Below are 11069 nucleotides of genomic sequence, written 5' to 3'. Positions count from 1 at the left end.
AAACTGTTAGAACGCTTTGTTCCCAAAGTACGCAATCAGAAGTATCTTCCCTGGCAATCATCAGCACTACGTCGCCTGAAATCGTTGAAAAACGCTGCACTGAGAAGATTTTCAGCAAGTGGTGCGCTTTGTTTACGCGATCACTATCGTCAAGTTAATTATGAGTACAAAAGATTACGACGACGTTGCTACTCTAATTATAGACGGCTCATGGAAAAAAAGTTAAAGACAGACCCCAAGAAGTTTTGGAATTTCGTCAACATGCAGCGGAAGCAAGCTGGCCTGCCTTCTACTATGGAGCTTGCTGGTGAGAGAGCAGATTGCTCCAGCGCAATTTGCAAACTGTTTGCCAAGAAATTTTCGAGCGTATTCAGTTATGAAGTTCTCACTGAAGATCAAGTTTTCGAAGCTGCCAATAATGTTCCCGTTACTGGACGTTCTGTCGCCTCCATCAACATCGATGACACTATGATTATTGCTGCCGCTACTAAACTTAAACACTCTTTCTCTCCTGGTCCAGATGGTATTCCTGCCACGTTGCTAAAAAAGTGTATCTCCGGTTTAGTTATTCCGTTGAGCTTTTTGTTCCGCTTGTCGCTTTCCACAGGAAGGTTTCCTACATCTTGGAAACATGCTTTTTTGTTCCCGGTCTATAAGAAGGGTGATCGTACGCAAATCGACAACTACCGTGGAATATCAGCTCTGTGTGCTATATCTAAACTGTTCGAGCTAATCGTGCTGCAACCTATTACCTCGCATTGCCAGAATAGCATAGCTGACGAACAGCACGGATTTCTACCGAAACGTTCCTGCACGACGAACCTAATGTGCCTAACAAGTTTTGTTGTCGACAGCTTTATCGAAAGATCACAAACGGACACGATCTACACGGACCTCTCAGCCGCATTTGATAAAATTAACCATCGTGTTGCTGTCGCTAAACTCGACCGTTACGGCTTCAGCGGTCACCTTCTGAGCTGGTTAGAATCCTATCTAATGGGACGTACACTGAGTGTTAAAATCGACGACGAAATCTCCCAATCGTTTTCCGCTACTTCCGGGATCGCCCAAGGCAGTCATCTAGGCCCACTAGTGTTCCTGCTTTATTTCAACGACGTTCACTACTCCGTAAAATGCCCTCGTCTAGCATTCGCCGATGATTTGAAGCTTTTCAACAAAATAAAACATACCACCGACGCCACTTTTCTTCAGCAACAACTTAACATATTCGCCAACTGGTGCGAGTTGAATCGAATGACACTTAACCCATCCAAATGCTCCGTGATAACGTTCACTAGAAAACTCCGGCCACTACATGTTGATTACACCCTTAACGGTTCCCCAATACGACGAGTCGAATTCATCAAGGACCTCGGAGTGCTTCTGGATGAAAAACTCACCTTTAAACAACATATATCTTTCATCGTAGCGAAAGCTTCCAGACAACTGGGACTTATTTTCCGAATGACGCGTGATTTTAAAAATATCCACTGTTTAGTCACGCTCTACTGTTCGCTGGTTCGGTCTTCACTGGAGTACTGTTCAACGGTCTGGATCCCTCACTATAACAATGCTATCCATCGTATTGAAAAGATCCAGCGGCGGTTTGTACGTTATGCCCTTCGAACGCTCCCTTGGCGGCAACCTATGCGTAATACTAGGTACGAGGATCGCTGTCAGCTTCTTCAGATCGACACTCTCCAACTACGCCGAGAAACAGCGCGTGCTATGCTAGTATCAGATATGCTGACATCACGAGTTTACTGCCCTGCCATTCTTCGCCAAATCAACCTGAATGCCCCCACTAGAACTCTGCGAAGGATGCCAGCGTTGCTATTGCCCTTTCGTCGAACTAACTACAGCTCTAATAGTGCCATCATCGGTATACAACGCGCTTTCAACAGAGTATCACAAGCCTTCGATTATCATTTATCGTTTAGTGTTATACGCTCGAAATTTTTGTTACTGTTCCGTCGACTTCTATATTAGTAGCCATTAGGACAAGTTATTTCATGTCTGTTGGCAGTAGTAGTAAATAAATAAATAAATAAGTTAGACCGAACAAACTGCGAGTTGTTGTGAGTAGCTTGAAGCAAACAACGCAATTGCTAGCTACGAGCTCTTCACGAGAGAGTACCACGTATACATACCTGCCAAGGACGTGGAGATCGACGGTGTGGTTACCAAGGAAGCCTCACGGTCGATGACATTTTGCGTCACGGGGTTGGCTGCTTCAAGAACCCCCTGATTCAAGATGTCAAGCAATTGCATTCAGTATCCATCGAAGAAGGGAAGAAGAAATTCTTCTCTTCGGATTCCTTCCGTGTAACATTCGCCGGATCCGCACTGCCGAACTACATCTCTTTGGACAGGGTTCGTCTGCCTGTACGCCTGTTCGTACCGCGGGTCATGCATTGCCAAAACTGCAAAGAGTTAGGTTATACAGCCACCTACTGCTGCAACAAGGCACGCTGCAGCAAGTGCGGAGGCAATCATGCTGAGACCGCTTGCAGTGAGAATACTGAAAAGTGTCTTTACTGCGAGGGAACTCGGCATGACCTTTCGGCGTGTCCCGCGTACAAACAGCGCGAGGAAAAAATTGAGCGTTCCCTCAAGGAACGATCAAAGCGCTCTTTCGCAGAAATGCTGAAGAGTGCTGAGCCACCCTCGACAGGAAACATCTTTTTTTTTCTTTTTGCCAACCGATGAGGGTACATTTGACGATCCCGTCGAAGGGTGTTCTCATGCCATGCCAGAAGGATCTAGGAATAGGAGAATGATCAACTCTCCTAATCTTTCTCGCAAAGGTCGCAAGATAACCCCAAGCGGAATGACCCATAAGCCAACACAAAAAGGAAGCGGTTAAGAAAAACCGAAGCAAGTACCCCCCGGTTTTAATTTCAAATCAAACCAGGAGTACCCACCGCTTCCTGGGGCACCAAAAACCCCTCGTGCACCCATTTCTCGATCAGGAGACATAAAAGAAACAGGGTTCATAAAATTTTCTGATATTGTGGACTGGATATTTAAAACATTCAACATACCAGATCCCCTACAAAATATTCTTCTTGCCCTTCTTCCTACAGTGAAAACCTTTTTGAAGCAACTAGCACCAACTTGGCCCCTCATTTCAGCTATCATATCTTTCGATGACTAATACGGCGAAAGAGGTTAGGAATTTTGTCACTGTATTACAGTGGAATTGCAGAAGTATCGTCCCCAAATGCGATCTATTTTCTCATTTAATAAATACATACAATTGTGACGCATTTGCGCTCTGTGAAACCTTTCTCAATTCAAACGATCAACTCAATTTCCACGATTTTAACATTATTCGTCAAGATCGAGACTTACACGGTGGAGGGGTACTTTTAGGGATCAAAAAGTGCTATTCCTTCTGCCGAATCGATCTCCCCTCGATCTCGAATATTGAAGTCGTTGCCATTCAAACGAATATGAATGGAAAAGACCTATGCCTTGTTTCGTTATATATCCCTCCATCCGCGTGGATTGAACAGAGGCATCTCACTGATATAGCAGAGTTGCTTCCCGCGCTTTTTTGATATTGGGAGATTTTAATTCTCACTGTTCGCTATGGGGGTCGCTGTACGACGACAACCGATCTTCTTTAATCTGTAACTTAATCGACGACTTCAATATGACACTTTTGAATACTGGGGAAGCGACACGTGTACCTAATCCTCCAGCACGCGAAAGCGTGCTTGACCTATCCCTTTGCTCGACATCACTAGCGTTAGATTGCCAGTGGAAAGTAATCAATGATCCCCACGGTAGTGAACACCTACCAATCGTCATCTCAATTGCTAATGGGTCAACTCCAACGGATCCAATCAATATTGCGTATGACCTCACACGTAACATTGATTGGAAGTCCTATGAGACCATAATATCGTAAAGAATCGAGTCCCACGTGAAACCTCCTCCGGAGGAAGAATACGCGTTCCTTTCTGGCTTGATCATCGACGCCGCGACTCAAGCTCAGACGAAACCGATACCCGGGGTAACGATGAGACGGCGCCCTCCCTCTAAGTGGTGGGACAAAGAGTGCTCAGACCTGTACGCGCGGAAGTCCTCGGTGTATTTGGCCTTCCGAGAACAAGGCACTATCGATTTGCTCCGAAAGTACGATGTACTGGATAGACAAATGAAGAGCTTGATAAAAGCAAAAAAAACGCGGATACTGGCGGCGGTTTGTGAACGCGTTGTCGAAGGAAACAGCGATGAGCACTCTTTGGGATACCGCCAGGCGCATGCGGAATAGTAACGTTTCAAATAAGTCCGAGAAGTTTTCAGATCGCTGGATACTCGATTTCGCCATAAAGGTCTGTCCGGACTCTGTCCCCGAACAGAAGACCTTTCGCGACGCGTTTTTAGTAGCTATGGAAGAGCCTCCATTTTCGATGTTGGAATTTTCAATGGCTCTCCTCTCGTGCAACAATAAAGCTCCAGGGTTGGATAGAATTAAATTCAACTTGTTGAAGAATCTACCCGACTCTGCAAAAAGACGCTTGTTGAACTTGTTCAACAAGTTTCTTGAGCTAAACATTGTTCCGCACGACTGGAGGGAGGTAAAAGTCATTGGTATTCAAAAACCCGGAAAACCCACCTCTGATCACAATTCTTATAGGCCGATTGCTATGCTCTCTTGCCTCCGGAAATTAATGGAGAAAATGATCCTCTTTCGATTAGACAAATGGGTCGAAACAAATGGTTTACTTTCAGATACTCAATTTGGCTTTCGCCGGGGCAAAGGAACGAACGATTGCCAAGCGTTGCTTTCTACTGAAATTCAACTCGCCTTTGCTCGAAAAGAGCAAATGGCTTCTGCATTCTTGGACATTAAGGGTGCTTTTGACTCTGTCTCTGTTGAAGTTTTAACTGAGAAACTTCATTCGCAGGGACTTTCACCAAATTTGAATAATTTTGATGTAGAACTACGTTTTTCTTTAGCCTACCACATAGGCATGTAAATAGGAAAACTATTAACGAAAAGGGGACGAAATATGTCCCTTTTTAAATGCTTATAAATCGGTTTGTTTTCAACCGATTTCCTTCATTTTTGCAGTAATTGTTTGGAAAATTATACACGCATCCACCCAAATGTAGAAAATTGTTGATTGATTATGCAAACTATTGTACTATTGATTATTGTCTAGCCTTGTTTAAACGAAAATTACGTCCTCTGATTGGTCGTTATATGATTGTTTCCCAAGCACGGTCGACAGAATCATATACCTTGCAATTGAAAACATGCTGTTTGGCCTATATAAGAGCCTGTTTCAGCCGAAGCCGCTCATAATAGTTCTGGACAGCGACAAGTTGTCAACAGCAGTCGTCCTTCCTTAGCAGCAGCACTAGCCCTGTGGTTGGTCACCACGTCTCAGGAGCAGCGCGGTTCTTCTCAGCGTGTGTCGCTAGACTGCCATTATTCCCCCGTGTTAGGGCAGCATGAAGATCGTCATCACCAAATCCAATTTTGAACAGCAAAATGCCTTTTTTCAAGGCAAATAAACAAGTCATTGAAAGTTAATAATTTTTGACAACGTAAGCAAGCATTCTGTGCGGATTCCAGCAGTTACATCTGTCGCGGCCGTCTAATTTACAGAAGGTGAAATAGCTTCCACAGTGCATGTTGTCCGTGTATCTTAACCGATTTTGAACAGCAAAATGCCTTTTTTCAAGGCAAATAAACAAGTCATTGAAAGTTAATAATTTTTGACAACGTAAGCAAGTATTCTGTGCGGATTCTAGCAGTTACATCTGTCGCGACCGTCTAATTTACAGAAGGTGAAATAGCTTCCACAGTGCATGTTGTCCGTGTATCTTAACTCCCCCAGTGTTGGGGCACAAAGGTTGCGATCAGCAACCGATTTTGAACAGCAAAATGCCTTTTTTCAAGGCAAATAAACAAGTAATTGAAGAGTGAAAATTTCCTAGCATCAACACAAGCAAACATTCTTCGCGGGATCCTAGCAATCAAATTCTGTTGTAGTTTATTTAGTTTAAGTATACCACTCACGGAACGCGACGAGAGAGACAGGACACAACACTTATTGTTCTTACAAAACATAAAAAAGGAATTTGATTTACCTTTTTAGTCGACCGGTTTCGGGCAGCGATCTTGCCCATCAGCTGGACGATGTCCGACTAGTTGCGCATAGTAGTTGTTGTCTTCTATATATCACAATTTCACCACTGTTACAGCTTTGTCAGGTGGAAGAGCGAAGAGAGTATTGGGGGATCATCCTCATTCATTAATGGATTGTCGGCGGTGGTGATGTACATTGATTCCCATGCGTTTAGGTTCGATGTTTTTCGTACATTTTTTAATAATTTTGCATTTTCCCAGTCGATGGCATGGTTTTGGGATATGGTGTGTGCTGCCACGCTCGATTCATTAGCCCGATCGTTGTCAACTGCATTCTTATGCTCTCGCAGTCGCACTTTTAATTTCCGTCGTGTTTGGCCAATGTAAACCGCGGAGCAGTTTTTGCAGGGGATTTGGTAGACACCTGATTTTTCATCCGGGGGTACTTTGTCTTTTGAATTGCACAACAGATCTTTCAAGGTGTTTTCACTTTTGTAAACAGCATAGAAATCATGTTTCTGTAGTACGGATTGGACGGGATTGGTTATTTTTGGGTAAAATGGAAGACTGATTCTATGCTGTTCTTCTTTTTCCGGTTTTAGTGTTGTGCAATTTAGCCTGTGTTTTTTCCGTTGATGTTTTCGGAGAATTTTGTTTACAAAGTCTTTGTCATACCCATTCAACTCAGCAGCTTTATGTATCCTGTTTCTCTCGGTTTCAAAATCTTTTCTGTCCATCGGTATGTTGTATAGGCGGTGTGCCATAGAATGGAATGCTGCTTGCTTCTGGGCGCCGTAATGGTTAGAGTCGGATGTTATGTATCTGTCTGTGTCTGTTGGTTTTCGGTATATTGAGAACTTCAGTGTGTTATCTCCGTTTCTCTTTATCGTCAGATCCAAGAATGGCAGTGACCCATCGGTTTCTTTCTCTACCGTAAACTTTATCGTTCTGTGACGGGAGTTCAACAACTCGAGTGTTTGTATAAGATAGCGTTCTTTCACGACTGCAAAAATATCGTCCACATAGCGTTTCCACACTCGAGGGAAGTATTTCTCGGTCGATAGTGCCACCTCAAAGTCACTCATAAAAAGGTCTGCCAAAAGTGGGGATAACTTGTTGCCCATACTGAGCCCAAATACTTGCCTGTAAAACCTCCCCCTGAACGAAAAGAAGTTTTGGTTCATACAGGTTTCGGTAATCAGCAAATATGCTTCGATGTGATTGGGTGGTGCTTTCTTGCGTTCTAGGTGTCTGCGCAAGCTGTTCAATGCATCAGTCACTGGAACGCTGGGGAACAGAGCAGTGACATCAAATGAAACTAGAGCTTCACCTCTTCTTATCTCTACATCTTTTAGATAATCCACCAGTTCTACGGAGTTTTTAACGCTCATACCATGTGTTACGGGGTAATTTTTCATTTCGTCCACCACCCATGCAGCCATTTTTTCCGTCGGTGTGCAAATGTTTGACGATATAGGACGCATCGCCAGTGGACTTTTATGGATTTTTGGCAGGCAATACAAGGACGCAACTTTCGGGTTGGGGACATGAAACTTACGTTCTAATTTATCCTCTCCCATCAGACGCGCAACCTTTTGCCGAACAGTGTTAGCTTCTTCTGTCATTGTATTGAGTGGATCTTTGGGTTTCCCGTTTTTAAACTTGTACTCTTCGTACGGGCCAGCAGCGATCATATCTAAAACACGAGCATCGTAATCTTGTTTATCCATGATCACCACTGCATTCCCCTTATCCGCACGAGAGTATACAACATCACGGGCCTTAAGCTGGCGTATTGTACACCACGCATCAAAACTCAGCTGTTTATCGTCCTTCTGTGCGCGTGTTACATTCGACATACAACGTTCAACATCATGACGAATTGCTGATTTAGATGCGAAACTGTTGTACTGAATGGCACTTTCAATATTGTTTACTGTATCGGCAACAGGGGGGCACGAAGGGGAAACAGCAAAATTCAATCCCTTGTTCAACAACTCCAACTCCGGCTGTGTGAGTTGGGTGGACGATAAATTGACGACAAAATTATCGATGTGTTGTGGAGATCGCTTTGCTTTTCTTGGTGCTTGCGTTTGTGAGAGGGCCAACAATTTTTTACGGTGTCTTCTTTTTGTAGCTATGACGTGCCAACGGAGATTGCGACTTGTTCTACACATCATAGTTTGCCAACACTCTTTCTTTCCCTCCATACACTGATGAACGATACACTCTGTGGCATTATGGTAGACGGTTTGCTTAAGCAGCTCTAAGTGAAGTGAATATAGCTGTTCTTCGACTATAGATAGAGCTTTGTGTTTGAATTTTATTTCTTCTGCCAGCCAAATCTTCCTAGCACTTTTGGCGGCTTTCACACTAGATTCACTTATCACGCACGGTTTAATTTGAATAAACTTGGGGATTAAACCTCTTCTCTGACATTTTGTGAGGAATTGTATATCCAACAACAATTTTCTTTTCTTCGCAACTAATCGGCCATAAAGGCGAAAGCACCTCCAGGTTGTAGCCTTCATATCACAATATTCATTGGTTTGTGCCAACGTAAGAACCCCGATAACACTCACGGAACGCGACGAGAGAGACAGGACACAACACTTATTGTTCTTACAAAACATAAAAAAGGAATTTGATTTACCTTTTTAGTCGACCGGTTTCGGGCAGCGATCTTGCCCATCAGCTGGACGATGTCCGACTAGTTGCGCATAGTAGTTGTTGTCTTCTATATATCACAATTTCACCACTGTTACAGCTTTGTCAGGTGGAAGAGCGAAGAGAGTATTGGGGGATCATCCTCATTCATTAATGGATTGTCGGCGGTGGTGATGTACATTGATTCCCATGCGTTTAGGTTCGATGTTTTTCGTACATTTTTTAATAATTTTGTATTTTCCCAGTCGATGGCATGGTTTTGGGATATGGTGTGTGCTGCCACGCTCGATTCATTAGCCCGATCGTTGTCAACTGCATTCTTATGCTCTCGCAGTCGCACTTTTAATTTCCGTCGTGTTTGGCCAATGTAAACCGCGGAGCAGTTTTTGCAGGGGATTGTATTGCCTGCCAAAAATCCATAAAAGTCCACTGGCGATGCGTCCTATATCGTCAAACATTTGCACACCGACGGAAAAAATGGCTGCATGGGTGGTGGACGAAATGAAAAATTACCCCGTAACACATGGTATGAGCGTTAAAAACTCCGTAGAACTGGTGGATTATCTAAAAGATGTAGAGATAAGAAGAGGTGAAGCTCTAGTTTCATTTGATGTCACTGCTCTGTTCCCCAGCGTTCCAGTGACTGATGCATTGAACAGCTTGCGCAGACACCTAGAACGCAAGAAAGCACCACCCAATCACATCGAAGCATATTTGCTGATTACCGAAACCTGTATGAACCAAAACTTCTTTTCGTTCAGGGGGAGGTTTTACAGGCAAGTATTTGGGCTCAGTATGGGCAACAAGTTATCCCCACTTTTGGCAGACCTTTTTATGAGTGACTTTGAGGTGGCACTATCGACCGAGAAATACTTCCCTCGATTGTGGAAACGCTATGTGGACGATATTTTTGCAGTCGTGAAAGAACGCTATCTTATACAAACACTCGAGTTGTTGAACTCCCGTCACAGAACGATAAAGTTTACGGTAGAGAAAGAAACCGATGGGTCACTGCCATTCTTGGATCTGACGATAAAGAGAAACGGAGATAACACACTGAAGTTCTCAATATACCGAAAACCAACAGCCACAGACAGATACATAACATCCGACTCTAACCATTACGGCGCCCAGAAGCAAGCAGCATTCCATTCTATGGCACACCGCCTATACAACATACCGATGGACAGAGAAGATTTTGAAACCGAGAGAAACAGGATACATAAAGCTGCTGAGTTGAATGGGTATGACAAAGACTTTGTAAACAAAATTCTCCGAAAACATCAACGGAAAAAACACAGGCTAAATTGCACAACACTAAAACCGGAAAAAGAAGAACAGCATAGAATCAGTCTTCCATTTTACCCAAAAATAACCAATCCCGTCCAATCCGTACTACAGAAACATGATTTCTATGCTGTTTACAAAAGTGAAAACACCTTGAAAGATCTGTTGTGCAATTCAAAAGACAAAGTACCCCCGGATGAAAAATCAGGTGTCTACCAAATCCCCTGCAAAAACTGCTCCGCGGTTTACATTGGCCAAACACGACGGAAATTAAAAGTGCGACTGCGAGAGCATAAGAATGCAGTTGACAACGATCGGGCTAATGAATCGAGCGTGGCAGCACACACCATATCCCAAAACCATGCCATCGACTGGGAAAATGCAAAATTATTAAAAAATGTACGAAAAACATCGAACCTAAACGCATGGGAATCAATGTACATCACCACCGCCGACAATCCATTAATGAATGAGGATGATCCCCCAATACTCTCTTCGCTCTTCCACCTGACAAAGCTGTAACAGTGGTGAAATTGTGATATATAGAAGACAACAACTACTATGCGCAACTAGTCGGACATCGTCCAGCTGATGGGCAAGATCGCTGCCCGAAACCGGTCGACTAAAAAGGTAAATCAAATTCCTTTTTTATGTTTTGTAAGAACAATAAGTGTTGTGTCCTGTCTCTCTCGTCGCGTTCCGTGAGTGTTATCGGGGTTCTTACGTTGGCACAAACCAATGAATATTGTGTTAAGTATACCCCCACTGTTGGGACAGCACAAAGGCTGCGATCATCATAACCGATTTTGAATAACAAACTGCCCTGTTAAAACGCATTCACAAAGGCAGTTAATTCGAATATGCAGTACTGATATAAAGTCGATTCTATCAATCAGCATTAACAGAATTTCGTCTAGTCCCAGCTGCCAAGTTGCAATATGATGCAACACGCAACAACAAGCAAACGAAATCGCTTGATGTTACAAACCGCAATAAAATACGGGTT

At 43.5% G+C, this 11069-nt stretch overlaps 2 protein-coding genes across 2 annotated transcripts; one reads left to right on the top strand and one right to left on the bottom strand.

Moving 5' to 3' along the window:
* Positions 1-6219: 6219 nt before the first annotated feature.
* Positions 6220-8286, bottom strand: LOC129728660 (uncharacterized). Its single transcript, XM_055687112.1, has one exon. The coding sequence runs from the start codon at positions 8284-8286 to the stop codon at positions 6220-6222; it is 2067 nt and encodes a 688-aa protein (XP_055543087.1).
* A 967-nt stretch (positions 8287-9253) lies between these two features.
* LOC129728659 (uncharacterized) lies at positions 9254-10585 on the top strand. The gene has a single exon (XM_055687111.1). It carries the CDS (start codon positions 9254-9256, stop codon positions 10583-10585), a length of 1332 nt encoding a protein of 443 aa, XP_055543086.1.
* Positions 10586-11069: the final 484 nt, after the last annotated feature.

The sequence above is a fragment of the Wyeomyia smithii genome, chromosome 3 (assembly GCF_029784165.1).
Source record: "Wyeomyia smithii strain HCP4-BCI-WySm-NY-G18 chromosome 3, ASM2978416v1, whole genome shotgun sequence".
Taxonomy (NCBI): Eukaryota; Metazoa; Arthropoda; class Insecta; order Diptera; family Culicidae; genus Wyeomyia; species Wyeomyia smithii.
This window is presented reverse-complemented; position numbering and strand designations above follow the sequence as displayed.